Here is a 19,065-nt window from a genome sequence, read left to right as displayed (position 1 = left end):
AACATATTCGAAAAATGGCTTGCATCAGCTTGACTACAAAACCTCAGCACAGCTTTCAAACCCTATGCAAACACAGAAAGAACACTTGAACCCAAAGGCATTTAGTGCCAGAAGTGGAGTTCTGACTCACTGCAGCTTCCAGTCAAGTGACTTTTGAGTGGAAAATAATTCACATCCTATTGAGTCTCTCTGAAACTCCGTAACAGTCAGTTACGTGGACTTGCAGCTTGTATACAAGGACGCATAAGATATAATTTTCCAGTAGCACAAATATTAAGTAGCAATTAGTCCATTAAACTGATGTTATAGCATGAATTAATGAATGAATGTTGACTGGAATGTTAAATAGGTATTCCTGTTCATCAATTATTTAAAATCACAAAATCTCATCTAAAATAAGCTGCAATGATTGGCAATTTAATATAGGCATTCATCTTCAAACAAGAATAAACATCTTGAGAGGGATGGGGGGGTGGAGGGGTGGATGGTGATGAAGGTTGGGGGGTGGCTGGGTTGAACAGTCAAAATGCAATCCACAACTAGTTGTATTGAATGTAATTTGTTGGTGTTACAATAAAAAATTAATGATAAAAAACAAGAATAAACAAATTCTGCTGCATTTATTTTGCACACAACCAAGGCTCTTCACAAGTAATTCGAATACATCAGGAATGGAGCCCATATTCTAAAGATCAACTAAGATCAGAGGACACAGCCTGAGAATAGAGGGGCATTCATTTAGAATGGAGATGAGAAGGAATTCCCTTAGCCAGAGTGGTGTATCTGTGGAATTTGTTGCCACAGGTGGCTGTGGAGGCCAGGTTATTGGGTACATTTAAAGTAGAGGTTAATAGATTCATCATCAGGCAGGGCATGAAGGAATACAGGGAGAAGGCCAGGAGATTGGGGTTGAGGGAAATGGATCAGCCATGATGAAATCGTGACTTGATGGGCCAAATAGCCTAATTCTGCTCCTTTATCTTATCGCCTTAAAAACTAGGTTATTTAGCTGCTGTAAATGACTCTTACTGTAGTTGGCTGATGAGAAAATCAGGTGGGTGTTAGTAGGCATGTGGAGAAAAGAAGCACTCAAAGGTTAACTTGACTCTAGTTAAAATCGAGTTTTGTGGTGAGGTACGTATGAAGGCACAATGAAAACCTTGCTTATAGCAGCATCACAGGTGTAGTCATCTTGTCTGAGTAGCCTCCAACCTGATGGTATGAATTATCAATTTCCCCTCCCCTTCCTTCTATTCCCCACTCTGATCTTTCATTTCTTTTTGCCTGCCTTTCAGTCCCCACTGGTGCCCCTCCTCCTGTTATCCACTCTCCTCTCCTATCAGATTCTTTCTTCTTCAGCTCATGATCTTTCTCACCCACCATAGCCTCTATCCCTCCACCCACCTTATTATTCTGGCATCTTCCTTGTCAGTCCTGAAGAAGGGCCTCAGCCCAAAACATTGACTGTTTATTCCATAGATGCTGCCTCATTTGCTGAGTCCCTCCAGCATTTTGTGTTCCATAGATACAAACACATACTTAGCAGTTTAAAAAGGGAACATGAAATGGTTGTACCCATAAGAATTAGTATTTCAAAATGTTCTATGAATATTTGAGAAGCAGGGTAGCTGGGAGAAAGAGTAGGACCTCCTAGGGACCAGAGAGAAGTCTTTGTGTGAAGCCAGGGGACAGGTGGCGTTCTGAATGATTACTTTTGTGTCAGTATTTAGCAGGGCAGAAGTTGGAGAGCTAGGGAAGGTGTGAATACTTGGAATGTGTAGACATTGACACATATTAAGCTCTGCAGGAAACCTATCAGAGGGTGTTAAACGAATCAAGGATTTTTGATTGCTAGGGTTCTGACAAAAGATTTTTGTGACATCTTTAATCCCAAGTGAGGTACAGGAAAAATGGTTTTGGGTGTGGGAAACTGCTTCACAAATTGAAGTTTTTGAGATTTTGCCATGACAACTGTTCTAGGCTAGGCAGTAGACATGGTTTACAAGGTATGACTGTTGGCACCAAGATAGGGTGGGTTTGAGTATCCTGATCTCCTGGGATTTTAAATGCACAATAGAATCTAGAGTTTACAGAGAATGGAATTTAAAAAAAAAAACTAGTGTGTGATAGATTTTTGGGTAAAAAGACCTCGCTAATGAAAGAGGTCAAAGGAGACTGACCAGACCGATTTAAGCTGACAGGAAAGTGACAGTAACTCAATCACATTGTAACAGTGGTGTATAGAAGAGCATCTCTAAACACACGCGTTGAACTTTGACATGGATGGGATACAGCACAAGACCATAGACATAAAGAAATACACTTTATTTTGGATGAGAATGTCTGTTCTGTAATGGATGAGAGTGCTATAAGAACTTGCTTTGTGCGACATCAATCAGGAAGCTTAGCGAGACTGCTGCACTAGACATCAACTTATGCGACAGCTCTAGCCTCAAGCCAAGGCTGGTGTGGAAGTCAGGCAGAACCTAAATCTCCCACCCAAAACTACTGCCTGTGCAGATCATAGAAAGAATGAAGACAGCATCTAGTATCTCTACCTTCCAGTAGATTTCTGGATAAGCCTCAAGTACTTCAGTAACTTATTCAAACTGTAATCCACCTTAATACTACTCAGTAACAAAATGAATCAAGACAATACAAGCTTCCGGTCAGACACTTATTTGCATTTTATTGAATCAAACCAAAGAAAATGCAATGCATGTTATCCAGCTGAAAAGAAGCAGGAACCCAGGCAAAGAGAGCTATTCCTTACAACGGGGGGACAGGGAATCTCTACATTTTGATTACACTGTATTGGCAAAACTTTACAATTTGCTATATTTTTGGCTAGGAAGTCCACAACATCAGAAAGAAGTGTTATACAAATGAATGCAACTTAAGACTTCATTATACATTTCAACAACACCAGTAATGATGGGCACCATTAATCGGCACACAGCATACCTACCTAAGAATCCTCCTGACAGTACAGGGCCATCATAAAATTTTAATTTAGCACTAAATACATGTTATCTAATTTGAAAAATGTACAGCTTCTCAGTGTCTATTGTTTGTATTATCTGTGGTACAGCTAACGACAGACCTGCCAGAAAAAAAATCTGTTAATGTTTTCATACAAAATGAACAGGGGGGAAATTTAGGATTTTGAGCGCGACCGGGACCTAGAACGAGACACTGATCTTGACACAGAGCGGGAAGGCGAACATGACTTTGAACGTGACCTGGTTTTGGAGACTGATTTAGACCTGGAACGAGATTTAGATTTGGCCTTTGACCTGGACCTTGACCTAGAACGAGATGCAAGCCTGGACTTAGTCTGTTCGTTAACATCTGATTCCCCATCCACTTCTGCACCGTCACCCGCAGCCTCTGTTTCAACAGTTCTAGTCTTTTCCTCCTTTTCCTTTGATTCTGATCTTGACCTAGATCTAGATTGTTCTTTGTCACCTTTTCTTTTCCCACTCTTACTGGTACTTTTAGTCTTGCAGTCACGTTTGCTACGCCTTCTGCTCTTCTCATTTTTGCTCCGACTTCTGCTCCTGCTTCTGCTCTCACTTCTGCTTCTCTTCCTGCCCTTTCTTTTCTCCTTGCTCTTGCTCTGGCTCCTACTCTTACTCCTCTCTTTACTTCTGCTCCTACTTTTACCCTTCTCTTTGCTTCTACTTCTGCTACCAGTCTTCTCTCCATCTTTACTCTTACTCCGACTTCTACTCTTCTCTTTGCTAACACTCCTCTCTTTCTCCCCATTCTCATTTCTGCTCTCAGCTTTCTCTTCTGCGTTGTCGTCTTTAACCTGTTCAACACTCCTGCTCCTACTTTTCTCCTCACTTCCACTCCTACTACTTGCTCTGATTTTCTTCTCTTTACTTCTGCTCCTGCTTTTGGTTTTGTTCTTGCTCACACTTCGACTTTTGCTTCTGCTTGCACTCTTGCTCCGAGAGTGTGTACCAGAGCTGGAAAAAAAATTTAAAAAGATTAAACATTTATTCTTGTTCAAAGTCAAAATTACACAGCTGTGATGTGAAAATAAAAAACTCTAAATAGAACTTACTACCCTTGTGGCATGATTTCAAATATAAATTCCAGTTGCCAAAGCGCACTCTAATTCTCACCCATGCTAATACACCGCTGAGAACAGTTAGCAATTTATTTCTGCTTCACAAAATAACAATGTACTCAACCAACACAGACCAACCCGAGCAGCTTCTGGTGAACAGTTGATTCTTCACTTTAGAACAATTGCTTTTCCCCATCTACATTAATTATCTTGATTTGCCGGGGGGCAGGGGGGGGGGGGAGGAGTCCACAATTCTGGAATTTTTGGATGACTGATAAGGCTCGTGGAATGGGCAGATTCATAACAGATCAAGGGCACGGTAGCATAGTGGTCAGCATAATGCTTTACAGTACCAATGACCCAGGTTCAATTCCCATTGCTACTTGTGAGGAGCTTATGTGCTCTCCCCATAACCATGTGGGTTTCCTCCAGGTTCTCCAGTTTCCTCCCAAAGCCCAAAGGCGTACCGGTCGGTAGGTAAATTCGTCATTGTAAATTGTCCCATGAGTAGGCTGGAATTAAATTGGGAGATTGCTGGGCAGCGTGGCTCAAATGGCCTACTATGCACTGTATCTCAATTTTTAAAAATGCAAATGAGGTGTTGCATTTTGGTAGGAAAAATGTGGAAAGCAATGCACAATAGTAGGAAAAAATTCTAAAAGTCAGAAGCAGAGGGACTAGGTCTGTTCATATCATTGCAAGAGGAAGGACAGGTTAAGCAGTCAATAGGATATACACAATTCTGGTCTATGTGAATAAGCACAGAGCATAAAACGGGTGTTATGATTATTCATACAATATAGTTTGGCAGGAATTCTTCTCATCTTATTAAAATAAGAATGGTAGTATTAGAGATTATCCAGACAAGATTTCTGAGGAACATGACCAACAGATGATAGACTACAATATAAGGATCAATTAGAGCAACTGAGACTGTTTTCTTTGGAGAAGGCCGAAGGGAGATCTGATATTAAATGACAAGCCGCCTGGATAAAGTAGGTAGTAATAAGATGTGTTTTTTTTTGAAAGGAGCAAAGGCCAAGTAATACAGGTGTAAAAATAAAGGGGAACAAAATTGAGATGAAAAATTTTACACAAGATATGGAGTTAGGTTCCATCGTAGCCTTCATGAGGGAATTTGCAAAGTAACAGAAAAAGGGCAAGTTGATGGGACTGGGAGGTTATCTAGAATGCCGAAGGGAATATGAGCTGAACGGGCTCCTTCTGCATTCTGACCATTCAATGACATAGTACAAATAGTAATCAATTATGCACGTTGGTTTGTGCAGCCGAAAAAAAATTACACCTTCACAACCACCCCATGATTTTCTACATTTCTACCAGGTGCCATTTGAAAACAACTGTTCCACAATTACTTGTCAGATTAAGTCTCCCAAGGCCACACTCTACCTGCAGAAAATAGCAAGTCTTCCCTTTCCTACAAACTAATGTTCAAGCCCAGACTTTCAACTTCATTTAAAAAAAAAAAGTCAATTTATATTGTATACATACCGTGATCGGGACCGGCTGCTCTTAGTGCTTCCACTGCGGCTTCGACTCTTATGAGAGTGCGAGCGATTTCTGCTTGGAGAACGAGACCTATATTGTTTTAAAAGGCCACCAAAAAAGAACAGGTACTACTAACATGAACTTCCAAAAAATGAAAATTAAATGGTACTTTAAAAAATTCCCCCAGACACTCTACAGGGACATCTGACAAAAATTGACACCTTACCCGAAGACGAAACAGAATGGTGCGCTTAAAAGATTTGTAATGTAGGCTTTGAAGAGATCCTGATATGAGAGTTTCAAGATTGGAACCAAATGAGCAAGTGTTGTAGAATAATGTTCATGAGTTATATTTATACAACCCCTTTAACGTAGTAAAATATTTAAGATATGTTACTAATCATCTGGAAATTAACATTAAGCATGGCTCATAGCTGATATAAAGGAGATGGGGTTTCAGACAAGGGAGAGGATTAGGAAGGGATTTGAAGTAGTACAGGTGGCTGAAGCATGGCTGCTGCTGGTAGGGTGCAAGGACATTTAAAGTTAAGATTAAAGTAATGCTGAATCCTTCAATAACTGTAGGGCTGGAGAAAATCAGGGCTGTAGCATGAATAGATTTTAAAATGGAGGCATCAGCACAACCCTGGCAGGGGAGTCAGGGCTGAACAGAATGATTTAGGATGAAGGCATCCAAGTTGAGGAAGAGCTGAGGTTTATGAGAGTTTAAGATAGGAGATTGAGCAGGAATGTACTAAAGTAGCTGTAATGTTGTTTCAAGTAGCAAATAGATTTGGGGGATGGCAGAAAACGGTATAGCGTTAGTACAGCAGTTAGCACGATGCTATTAAAGCTTGGTGTGTTCAGAGTTCAATTCCAGCATCATCTGTAAGAAGTCTGCACATCCTCCCCGTGGAATGCATGGGGTTCCTCTCACAGTCCAAAAACAAACTAGGTAGATTCACCGGTCATTGTAAATTGTCACAAGATTAGTCAGGGTTAAATCAGGAGTTGTTGGGAATTGCGGTGTGGTGTGGCTTGAAGGGCTGGAAGGGACTATTCCGCACAACATCTCTAAATAAATAAAAACAAAATCCCAGTACTGTAAAAGAAACAATCTAAAATTAACTCTGGCCCAGAAGTTGAGCAATAACGTGACAGTAACTGGTACATGCAGGAAGACATGCTTTTTAAAGTAAATGGAAATTCAGGAATCTTTCAAGAAGTTACCATTTAAAACAACCGAAGTTTCTATCCTTTCTACAGACTTACTCTTTTTGACACCTCACACACCATCCTGCAATAACGAATTTAAAATACCTTGAGCGGCTTCGGCTTCTAGAGTACGAACGTCGCCGCCGCGATGAAGGCCTATCTTCAACCAATCTGATTTTCCTGCCATTAACTTCTGTACCATCCAGTTTTTCAAGAGCTCTCTTCATGTCTGAGTAAGACTTAAATTCAATCACGCCTTCATTCTTTCTTCCTTTATGTGCATCTGCATATGTTACTTCACCTGCTTGACGCATATAATCCTACAAAAGTATAGTATAAATTTCAAATTTTCTTCCTTTGTCTTTTATTTCCGTCTTTGAACAGTGAAATAAGGAAATGTCAAATAAAACTGAACTGTTGACAGATTTAAATCTTTAAACAACTGAACATAATCTAATGATTACAACTGTAAAATTACTAGTCAGCTATATAGGTAACTCAAAATTATTCTTAACTAGTCCACTAAGCCCATTCACATCATGTCTACTTAGCTAATTATTAAATTTTAGTAATTACTTTTTGGATTAGCAAAAAAAATCTTTGAGAAACTGGATGTAAAGAACTGGTGGGTTAGTCTTGGATTGTTTGGACGAGAAGCTTAATCCAATGCAAACTGCTATGTGAATGCTTGTTACGCCAATTTCAGAATACATGTTTGACTAAAAATGCCAGGTTACAGCTATTGCTCTAGAGTTCTAGTGCTTGCGTTTTTTTTAGCTCACTAGAAACAGGGTATTAAAATCGCAGATGGACCAATTTATAATACCCTGACAGATTTATCAGCACTAACACTTTGTATTGCATCAGGCAGAACACGCTCTTGCTGACTGCCTTCCTCCTCCTGCAACAGCTATTACCCAGGTAGAATAGTTGATCGATACACCAAATAATTAAAAAAAAAATCACCAAAACAAATTTATTTTCCATGTTGAATAATTTAAGTGGTTAATTTATTTGCAACCGTCAACAGTCCTGCTGCTAAACTTCAGCCTTACATTCTATTCCAGTGGTTCTTATGCAGACACTTTACCTTTGAAAATGAAATCCACCTGATGTTCCACTGTCTACTTTTATGGCACCATCACCACAAGGATTGCAGTGGTTCAAGAAGGCAGCCAACCATCACCACCTCAAGGCAACTAGGAATGGGCAATAAGTGAGGTCTTGCCAGCGTCACCAACATCCCGAGAACAAATAAAAATATTTTTGGGTACTACAATTTCCATTTTTTGCCAACCTTCAACTTCCTTAGAACTAGTGTAAACTATCATGTTAGTGCCCATATTATTCATGTTTATAAACCTTTCAAACATTACTGAGCTTTTGTATAATAACTCTTAACCTAAGTTCTACCCTCAAGCCCCAGAAACTAGAATCAAAATCTGTATTTAAATGTTAGAACATACCACTACACCAATCATTAATGACATTATAAATAATTTATAGGGGGATTGATTATAGAGATTTACTGCGGAAGTTAATAAATTAATATTCACATTATTTTGCTTTTAAATCTATTTATTGCATTGTCCTTCCTAAGCATTAATACTTTCTGGACACCAGTGTCACTCTCTTGTATCACACAATGGGCCATTCTTCATGTGAGCTTCACTAGTGAACACAAAATAATCTGCAGATGCTGTAAAAGATCAAAGCAACACTTTCAGTACGCTGGATGAACTCAGCAAGTTGGGCGGCATCAGTCAGAAACTACGAGTCGACTCATTGTTTCTGACTGATGCTGTCCGACCTGCTGAGTTCATTCAGCGTACGGAAAGCTTCATTAGTGAGTTGGGTGTCACAGATGAATTTGGCTCAGGCTTCATTTCACATCTGTACATTTTAAGGGGATGTGTGTCCTATGGAGGGCGAGGCTTATTCTAGGTGAAAGCCCCTTCCATTGTGCTGATGAGTCTGCAATGCTCGTTTCCCACTGGATAGCCTACTTGCCACAGTGCCCGTTTCCAGTTCCAAGTACTCTGGGGCTACAAAAGGTAGCGTGTGCAGACGGTCCGCCCTCTTTCTTTCTTGCCATCCAAAGAGCTCTACTTCAGACTAAGGGCCGCGACCAACACTGAAGGACCACTGAGAAAGAGCATTGCAGACGTAGAGGCACCCCCCTCCCCCCGGCGTTTGTTAATACTTAAGTATCGATTTGCAGCATGCTTACTTCTTGGGTTTTATAGATTAGGGAGGTTTAGTAGAGTATCCGTTCATTTAAAGGACAACTGAATGCACAGTGTAGTGGTTTTGGGTAGCATAGACAAACACTTGTTTAGCTAGACAGCTGGTTTAGTGTTTCACTGTTCATTTTCAAATACCTAACATACCCATTTTTAAAACTCTGTCCCATTTCACTGTATGGATCCTCAGACTTGCTCTCCTGATCACATTATACCGTGGAAGATCAATCTGAATAATTGTTCCCTACCTATCCCAAATATATTTACACTAATTGCAATACCTATTCGTGGTGCTTTTGCTTAATCAGTAACTCAAACTGGGAGTCAGATTTGGACTCACACACACTACTGTGTATTCAGCCATTTCAATATTTTACCCTTTCATAACCACATTGAGAGATTTAGAATTTTGCGTAGACTTGATGATATAAAAGTTAAGTTCAAATGTCATATTCAAGTGACATGTAAGACAAAAAAATTTAATCACCTATAACTGAATTCTAGCAGAATATTTTTCCTTTGAATGTTTAAAACTTATGCATTACAAGTTTAAATCCGTGTTACACACAGAATTTTTAAAAGCACCCTTCCCCGAAAAGGATTCTTCACAGTACGTAATTAAGAGACAAATCTTTCACCGACACACAAGATACATCACAAACCTTCAAATCTTGCCAGCTGCAACGACTAGATAAATTTTCCACAATTAGCCTATATTCTGTACGAGTTGGAGGTCCATATCTGTCTCTTCCAGATCTTCTATAACCATAACCACCTTTAAAGGTGACAGGTAGACAACAATGACATTTTAGTTAAGACACTTACCTTTTATTTTAAATCACCGTTAAACACAAGTTACAAAGATAAAATTAAAAACACAAGACATCTGAAATATTAATGCCTCATCCCAGCAATTTAAACTGAAGTATCACCCCATTACACTAAAATTAACACTACATTTTATCTTCAAAAATTAGTTCATTAATCAGAAGCTTGGACAATTACAAAATCAATTTTACTTCTAGATATTTAATACTACAGTTTAATAAATCAAAAAATTACAAAAGCATGCATAATAAATTATATGAAAATGATAATGATTTGATAAAATAACCAAACCACTAAACCAATTACCATCTATACTTACGGTGAAATATGGTTTTCAGAATATCTGACATGAAAAAGATTTCAGGCACCTATTTTCAGTTTTATCACATCTGCCTCTAACCCTTGGGGTCCTCACCACCCAGGTCTAATGGCAAGAGTAGCAGTCGTCACATGGCTTCCTTAAGGTCAGCCAAAGGTCAATGGTCTTAGGTCTTAGAGCCACTCATGGAAAGGTAACCCAAGGCCAGCAAATGGAACAGGCAGTCATCTTAGCCTCAAAGGACTCTTTTAATTAAAACATTGAGGTCTTTGTTAAGACTATGGTATCAACAATCACAATGAAAACATTGAATCAATTATAATTTAAATGAATTACTATAATAACAAAATAAAATTTAGCCAAATAAAGAACATTAAGATATATACAACTATTAAATAGAAATTCAAGAGATATTTTTTAAATGTGAAAATTTTTTAATTACAAATATAAATTGCTGCTAGTTATTCTATGTGATGAATTCATATTCTATATGATTTTACAAGTTTTACATTAAATATGTTCACATTTTGACTAATAAAGTAACATGCTTACTACGTTGAGAGCTGTAACCGCCGTCCCTTCGTGGACCTCTAGCATGTTCAACGATTACTCTTTCCCCACAAAGCTCTTTACCGTTCAGCTCATAAACAGCATCATCTGCATCACGAGGATCATCAAATTCAACAAAGCCATATCTACAAGAGGGGAAAAAAATGCAAACATACAATTGAAGCCAAGAAGATTAGCAAGTAAATATAGTAAATCTTAAATTATGTAGTTAAGCAAGCAGAAAAGACAAGCATATGCACACACATCTGCTGTGAATGAAGAAAAATTAAACAAAGCAGAACATGGCTTGTGTTCCTGAAATTCCAGTTTATTTTACCAGCTGTTAAAACTTTTTACTGAAAGGAGAATCACACCAAATGAAAAGCCAGTTCTGGAGGCAAAGGAAATACAGCATGTATGCTGAATACAGGACAAGATCTTATTGTGAACCTTTATTGTCAGAGACTATGTCGTACACAAGGACAGGGTGAGCTTTCGAACATATTAAATGCAGAAGCTATCCATAAATGAATAACTAATGACAGAGCTCTGAATGCAAGCAAAGGTAATGTTATCTGTGTTCTGTAGACTGACTACTTCAGCGGGGATACTATTGTTTCCAATACCTGGCTCTTAGCTAATTACAAGCCAGGACCAAATAGCTTGCCATGGAATAAAGCCATTGTCACTCACGTGAGGGTCAGTTGAAATTGCCAGAATGTAATTTACTGTTGGGGTTCATTCCTCATTGCTCCAGTCACACTAAAGAATGTTATACTAAATGTTAAAGCAGCACAGTGAAGAGGTTAGCTTTCAAATGTGCAGAACATATGTGCTATCAACTGAATCCAAGACTAATGAAAATATCGAGGACCTCACAAGTCAAAATCTACCATTGTGTCACAAGAACTCTTGATAAAGTCACTCTAGGGAATATCAAAAAGTGTACAAGTTACATTTTAAGAGTATATTGGAAGCTGGAAAGATAGTAACACAAAGGGAGGCTATTTCAGACCTTAGGGTCTTGGCAGTTGGAAGATATGGCGATCAACAGACCGTGCGTTTGAAACATGGATGCAGGAAAACGGAAGGTTATAGGCTGTGTAGAAAGGGTCAGATAAATTGTGGAGTAGGTTTATATAGATCGCATAATATCATAGTCCAGAGGGCCCATACTGTGCTTCACTGCTCTAAGAAACCAGGTATATTCATGAGAGTAAAACCAGAGTAACAGATACCTCTAAGGCTTTTAAAGCTGCATATTAGACTTGGAAGGACAGCATGCAGAGATTTAAAAAGGATTAAATCTAAGGCAATGCTTAACCAGCAGCCAATGCACGTCACCAAGCATAGAAATAATAAATGTGCATTAGATCAGAGAAACATGGTTTTGAGATGCCCTCAATTATTTGAAATATACAGTAAGGGAGGCCAGTTAAGAGCATTAATAGGATAATCAAACTAAGCAATATAGCACAAAAAAGTCTTTGCTAGCTCAAAGTGTAAATCGTATAAGCATGGAAATAGATATAAAATTCAAAGCACAGCTCAGGTTCAAAAAAGACAAAGGTTGCAAATTGTCTGGGCAACCTCAAATAATTTATCATGAGAGGGATCTAGTTAGTGGACAGCGTATAGAGTCTGGAAATAAAGTTTCAGTCTTCCCACTAGTTTCCTTACTTACTTTGTCTTCAGGTACTAGATGCCTTGACTTTTACAAGAATAGAATAGCATTTTACTCACTAAAGATAATTTCCCCTTGATCCCCAAAAGTGCATTTCAATATATTTAAACATATTTACAAAATGAAAGAATGACAGTTTCTGTCATTCATTCTTTTTCTCCCCGTTTACATGGATGTCTGCAAAGCTTAAGAATTTCAGGTTGCATACTGTACACATTTCCTGGCATTAAATTGAGCCATTGATTATACAAACAAAACAAGCACCCACCAAAATTATTAGCTAGCATACTGATAAAGCAGTTAAGGTTGCTACCTCCCAGGTTCAATCCCGAACTCTGGTGTTGTGGGTGGACTTTGCATGCTCCCCATCCGAATTGCTTCCCAGATACTAGGCTAATGGTTAACTACCCCCCAGTGACAGAACAATCAAAGCAGAGGAGCATGATACAGCACACGCGAAAGAGAAGTAGAGATTAAAGGGAAATTGTATAGATTAAATTAGTCCGGGCACAGACATGCACAAAATGGGTTAAATGGCCTGTGTTGTGAAAATATTCAACAAGAAAACTGAATATGGCCTCATTTCTGGTCACTTCATTATAGGACAGATGTGGAAGCTTTAGAGACTGCAGAGATTTACCAGGTTGCTGCTGGATTAGAGTATGTCTCATGAGGGTAGCTTGAGCAAGCCAGAGTTTTGCTCTTTGGAGTGGAGGGTAAGAGGCGACTCAGTAGAGGTGTACACTGAGTGGCTAGAAATTTTTTTTCATGGGGCATAATTTTAAAGTGACTGGAGGAAGGCAGAAAGATGTCAGAGGGATTTAATATAGGGTAGTAGGTGCGTGGAACAAGTTGTTGGGTGGTGACAGAGGCAGATACATTAGGGGTATTTAAGAGACTCTTAGATAGGCACATGGATAATATAATGTAGGGGGAGGGGTTTAGATTGACCTTGGAGTAGATTAAAAGGTTGACACAACATCATAAGCAGTGGGGCCTGTACTGTGCTGTAATTACCTATGCTTCTATTTAAAACAACACTGGAGAAAAAGTAGTAATAAATCTGTAATTTCATAGAAAATTATAGCTACAACTGCTGCACAAAAACTTGGCAGCCATTATTCCAATTAAGTAGCAATTTTTAAGGTCAACATAATCAGACTGGAGAGAAGGCTGTCATGTCAGTAATTACATATAATTCAAGAATCGGAAATGAAACTGTAAAAGCCAGTATCAGGGGAGTTATGACATAGACAGTTCTAAGGATGGAGTGTAAGGTTTTTTTTGAAAAAAAATCAAGTGCCATGTGTTCTTCTGGTTTTGTTCTCAGAGTACATTGTTGTTAATAGATCATTTCCTAAAGTTGGGCAAAGCACTAGTGAATGGAATTTATTGCTGCTAAGAGTTTGGTACTGCACATTGCGACGATTAATAAAAAGAGAGAAATATGGAAAACAGGACCCAGGGAGTACTGAGGAGCAGAGGTCTGCCCAAAACTAGTACTTAGATGCAACACAATACCAGAGAGGGAATGCTACTGAGTAGCACACCCCAGGCTGAAAGGGTGGGTATACAAGCTAAACAACCCAATGAAGCTTGGTGCAGTCAAAATAAAAGGTTTGTGATGAAGGTCCTACTGCCAAAAAAAACAAGAAAGTGAAGAGGTATCAGCAATGAAGCATGTGAATTTAAGGGCAGGGGGGAAATTGGAAGCGAATTTGATGAAATTGACAAGCTCAGCATGGGTGCATGAAGCAGACAAGGTAGCACAAAAAGTGTCAGGGACCATTATCTGAGGCAGCTTGGAACATGGGCCAATCCACATAGCCAGTAAAAAGGCAGGTGTAGCAGGGGTGCTCACGGCCACTCCTTGGGTTTGGAGAATGTGGGAGGAGCCAAAAAAGAATTTGCTGTGTATGAGAATTTAAAAACGTAAACACGAGGAATTCTGCAGATGCTGGAAATTCAAGCAACACACATCAAAGTTGCTGTGTAAGAGGATCAGTTCTGCCAGATGGAGCAGGTTGTTGATGGAGGGGAACTGGTTGGGTCTTTTGGTAAGAATGAATTGGAGACCCTCAAGGCCTTCTTGATGGGGGACAGAAGTATTAAGGACTTGACATCCATGGTGAAAGTGAGGGGAATAGGGCCAGGGAATTGAAAGTTTTTGAAGAGATCAAGAGCATGTGAAGTGTTGCGGATGTAGGTGGGAAGAGACTGAACCAGGGAAATGCTTTACACATAGAATGTAGACTTGCCAACACTATGATGTATTGACATGATACAATAATCCTAAAGAAAGCCATGTACTGATTTGTAATTTCTATTTATATTTTTCATGAATGAAGTTTATTTCAAAAGATTGCTGCACAAACCCAAGAACCTTGAAAATGGCAGCATTGGCGAAAAGGCCATTCAGGAATCTAGCCTTTATCAGTCAGGCTGCAGAATAAGAGAAGGATGGTCATGATACAGCTTTATAAACTCTGACTAAGGCATGATGGAGTACCGTGTGCAGTAAACTTAGACCCTGCTTAATGGTGAGGACGAGTTCCTCGCAGGTGGAGCGTTATGTAAATCAGTGCTATATGAGGTACATTACGCAAATGGACATGAGTGCCTGATATATTTTTTAAAAAATCAGACCCAAGATAAATGATATATTATTTTATTTACACACAATAATTCGTGGTGCTTACATGAAGGAGGGATCAGACTGTAGTCCTCCGCTAATTTTGGCTTCTTCTTCAAGTAGGCCTTTTAAGTTTCCTCATCATGAAGCTGTTCTCAGTAGCAGGAAATCACGTTGAGAACACCTCTTCGCCTATTACTCCGCTCCTAGTCAGGGTCATTATCGATGAACTGGTCCATGAACAATGTTCTGGATGACTGTTTCCGTCTAAAATCCTAGGAGTTTCACATCCATGCTAATGCTTTTCCTAGACACCTTAGTTGCACTACCCTCACTGGAAGTTGCAGGCCGTTTTCCAGACATTAGGGGTGAAAAAAATGGAATAAATTGTCCAGAGAGTAAGAATGTTTACATATGGGGAGGCAGAGCATGAACTAATATATGATTGGCTGTGTGTGAGTGGCTCACAGCATATGTAAAGCACTCTAATTGACTAATCAGATGCTTATAGTAATGGCGCCACTCTTGAGAAATTTTAGGCATAGTTTAGAATGAAATTTTGTCATTTAAAAAAAATTTCAATAAAGAATTGAATAACTGTGTTGTCACAAATCAACACTATGCGGGGTCTGAGTATACTGGTTACCACACATAACTGCACTGGAGAGTAGAGGAGATTTATCTAGAACTCCTCAGTTATGAGAACAGAAGATAGGTAGACTGAACTACACAAAATTATGAGCACAGATTATGAGGAGGCAGATAATCAGCAACCTTCCCCATAACAGAAGACAAAGTCTTTCGGTAAGAAGTTTAGAAGGGATCAGATAAAGGGCATTTTCACTCGGCAAGATGGTAGCTGCAAATCATAAACACAAGAAAGTCTGCAGATGCTGGAAAATCCAAAGCAACACACACAAAATGCTGGAAGAACTCAGTAGGTCGGGCAGCAGCTACGGAAATGAATAAGCAGTCGAAAGTTCCAATCCAGACCTTTCTTCAGAACTGAGAAGGGGAAAAAGATGCCTGAACAAAGAGGTGGTGTGCAATCTCTCATGCACTGCTTGAGTGGGTAACAGAGGCAGGTACTCTCACATTTGAGTATACTCTTCAACTGCCAAGCTTACAAAGGTATCAAGTTTTGGTGAACAGTGGGGAAGGATAACTGAGCACTTACTGGTAGTGGCCTGAAGGGCCTGTTTTGCTGCAATATGACCCTATAACTTTTAAAGTTGTGCTTTCTTTGAAACAATATCTTTGGATTGTTTAAACCTACCTGAAGGGAACAGTTAGCACTTCAATTAAACATCTCATCCAAAAGAGCAGCAGTTTGTCAATACTAAGCTGAACTTTGAATTTAAGTAGATCTCAATAAGTCCACAACCCCACCACAGTAAACTCAAATCATAAACAAAATGTTAAAACAAATAAACCACAAGAAATGAGAGACTGGAAAGTAGGAGTGTGAGACAGAAAACTGCAGGTGCTAGAAATCTGGAGCTGGAGAAAATCAGAGGGTCAGGCAGCATCCATGCAGAGAAAAAAGATAGGTAACTCTACAAGGGCCTTGACCTGAAATGTGGACTGTCCACTTTCTCCCACAGCTCTATAACCTCGGAGACATTAAAATTGGGGGTGTAGTGGACAGCGAAGAAAACTATCAGAGCTCGCAGTGGGATCCAGACCAGGACAAGTGCAAGGTGCTGCACTTCAGTAGGATCAACCAATCTTGCATGATGAATGGTACAGTGCTGAGGAATGCAGTAGAATAAAGGGATCTGGCAATACATGAATGTAATTGATTAAACGTGGTGGCACTGGTAGATAGGGTCATGAAGAAAGCTTTTGGCACACTGGCCTTCGTAAAGTACTGAGTACAGGATATGGGATGTTATGCTGAAGTTGTACAAGACATTGGTGAGGGATAATGTGAAGTACTGTGCGCAGCTTTGGTCACCTTCCTACAGGAAAGATGTCAGTAAGTTTGAAAGAATACAGAGAAAATTAACAAGGATGTTGCTGGGTCTGGAGGACCTGAGTTATAAGGAAAGATTGAAAAGGTTAGGACTTCACTCCCTGGTACATTGAAGACTGAGGGAAAAATACAAAATTATGAGGGGTACAGATAGGGTAAATGCAAGCAGGCTTTCTTCCACTGAGGTTGGGTGGAACTACAACTAGAGGTTGCAGGTTAAGGTGAAAAGTTTAAGGGAAACATGAGGGGGAGTCTTTCTTCAGAGGATCGAGAGTGTGTAGAATGAACTGTCAGCACAAGTGGTGCAGGGAGCTCGACTTCAACGTTTAAGAGAAGTTTTGGATGGGTCCATGGATGGAGGACTATGGTGATGGTGCAGGTCGACGGGGGTAGGCTCAGCACGGACTAGACGGGCTGAATAGTCTGTTTCTGTGCTGTGCTTCTCTAGGTCTGTGAAAGTAGCTCATGGAAATGCGGAGGAAAAAAAATGAAAGGAAACCTCTGCAATCGCACAAGTACTTTTTCCCCGTGCAAACGCAGCGATGCTGGAGAAGGCCAGCGGGCCAGCCTGCACGTCGACGGATATTTCCAGCAACGGCACCTGACTGCAGGCCGCTAACAGCCAGACCGTTTCCTTTCTGCCCGTCGGGCCCGGGACCGTGGGGCCGCGCGTGCGCAGTGGCGCTCGGCGGGCTTGGCGCGCATGACGCACCAAAACCCGCCTAACAAAGACCCGCCGGGCCCAGGAGCGGAATCCAAACCGCGGCGAGGCCGCCTTCCACGCGTCTCCGGGCGCCCATCACCCGGGGCCGCGTAGCGGAGAGCCGGCCGGCCCTCGGCGGCCGGGAGGACGAGCTGGGCCCGCAGCTCCGAAGGAGGGTCCAAGCCTCGGGAGTGAGGGGCGCCCGCCATTTTCTTTCCCCCGCTGGCGTTGGAGAGACTCACCCGTTCTTTATATCCACCTCCAGGATTTTCCCGTAACCCTTGAAGAAACGCTCCACGTCGCGCTCCCGAGCCTGGTAACTCAGCCTGCCGATGTAAACGCGCGGCATTTCTCTCTCTCCCCCCACTCACTAGCACGCACGCTGCCTCGCTTTATCACGGATTCAAAGTCACCGTCGTTGCTGCTCCCCTCTGCGCCGTACGCCGTGCGTAACGACGTCCGCCGTGCGTCAGCGGCCGCCGCCGGGCGTAACGACGTCGTCGACGTGCCGCTGGTACTGCAGGACTAGAGCCGAGGAGCTGCAGAAGCCCCCCTCCCCCTCCCGGGTAAGGAGTCGGCCCTCGTCCGCCCAAAAGCCTAATACCCTCTGTCTGTCAGAGTCCAGTAATCATTGGTTCCAAATGCCCCCAGTTCCCTGCTCTTTCAAAGTTACCGGCAATCACTTGCAAAGCCCACCAACTCCATAAACATCAACGAGTCACTGTGCATGACAATCTGTATAAGTTACTATGCATTGTGCCTTATAGGATTGCTGTTTATACTTACTGTTTTGGTTGTGTCCTTTATGCTTCTTGTGTGTTTTATGCTGCTTTGTGCTTATTGTGTTTTATAGGACTGTGTTTATATTGTTTTCATTGTGCTCGTGTGCTTTATGCTGCTTTATGCTTAATGTGTTTTGTAGCACTGTGTTTATATTTTCATAGTGTGTGTGTTTTATAAGACTGTTTATATAGTTTTCATTGTGTTCATAGTCATAGTCATACTTTATTGATCCCAGGGGGAAATTGGTTTTCGTTGTGTTCGTGTGTTTTATGCTGCTTTATGCTTATTGTGTTTTACAGGACTGTATTTGTATTGTTTTCATTGTGTTTGTGTGGTTTATGCTTATTGTGTTTTATAGGACTGTGTTTATATTGTTTTCATTCTGTTTGTGTGTTTTATGCTTATTGTGTTTCATAGGACTGTGTATTGTTTTCATTGTGCTCGTGTGTTTTATGCTGCTTTACGCTTATTGTGTTTTACAGGACTGTTGTTTTCATTGTGTTCGTGTGTTTTATGCTGCTTTATGCTTATTGTGTTTTATAAGACT

General features: G+C 40.5%; 2 protein-coding genes across 11 annotated transcripts in view; one reads left to right on the top strand and one right to left on the bottom strand.

Annotated features, from left to right (window-relative positions):
• Positions 1–2,663: 2,663 nt before the first annotated feature.
• On the bottom strand, positions 2,664–18,187 carry LOC140190238 (uncharacterized). Of its 4 annotated transcripts, none has more exons than XM_072246800.1 (6): positions 17,978–18,187; positions 10,745–10,887; positions 9,708–9,820; positions 6,908–7,122; positions 5,591–5,677; positions 2,664–3,974 (listed from the first exon to the last, which is right to left on the bottom strand). In XM_072246800.1, the coding sequence occupies exons 1-6, from the start codon at positions 18,082–18,084 to the stop codon at positions 3,158–3,160; spliced, it is 1,482 nt and encodes a 493-aa protein (XP_072102901.1). In that variant the 5' UTR covers positions 18,085–18,187; the 3' UTR covers positions 2,664–3,157. The 4 variants fall into 4 exon arrangements, with proteins under 4 accessions (XP_072102901.1, XP_072102902.1, XP_072102903.1 ...); XM_072246801.1 differs by having other exon boundaries at positions 5,591–5,662; XM_072246802.1 differs by having other exon boundaries at positions 5,591–5,659; positions 17,978–18,186.
• The window catches only part of LOC140190239 (putative transmembrane protein 244), a 30,756-nt gene continuing 29,415 nt past the window's right edge, over positions 17,725–19,065 (top strand). For all 7 annotated transcript variants that reach the window (XR_011883568.1, XR_011883566.1, XR_011883567.1 and 4 more), the window contains exon 1: positions 17,725–18,301. The gene's annotated coding sequence lies outside the window, so the exon portion shown is untranslated. The remainder of the gene's footprint in view (positions 18,302–19,065) is intronic.

The sequence above is a fragment of the Mobula birostris genome, chromosome 29 (genome assembly GCF_030028105.1).
Source record: "Mobula birostris isolate sMobBir1 chromosome 29, sMobBir1.hap1, whole genome shotgun sequence".
NCBI classification, from domain to species: Eukaryota; Metazoa; Chordata; class Chondrichthyes; order Myliobatiformes; family Myliobatidae; genus Mobula; species Mobula birostris.
The sequence above is the reverse complement of the archived record's forward strand: the minus strand, read 5'-3'. Positions and strand labels throughout refer to the sequence as shown.

Bases quoted from the DNA above. Each gene is read 5' to 3' on its own strand.
- LOC140190238 (XM_072246800.1), bottom strand. From the start codon at position 18,084: ATGCCGCGCGTTTACATCGGCAGGCTGAGTTACCAGGCTCGGGAGCGC. The intron at 9,821-10,744 runs GTAAGCATGTTA...TCACCTTTAAAG, and splicing joins CGGTTACAGCTCTCAACGTA to GTGGTTATGGTTATAGAAGA. The intron at 3,975-5,590 runs GTATGTATACAA...TTTTTTTTCCAG, and splicing joins AGCAGCCGGTCCCGATCACG to CTCTGGTACACACTCTCGGA.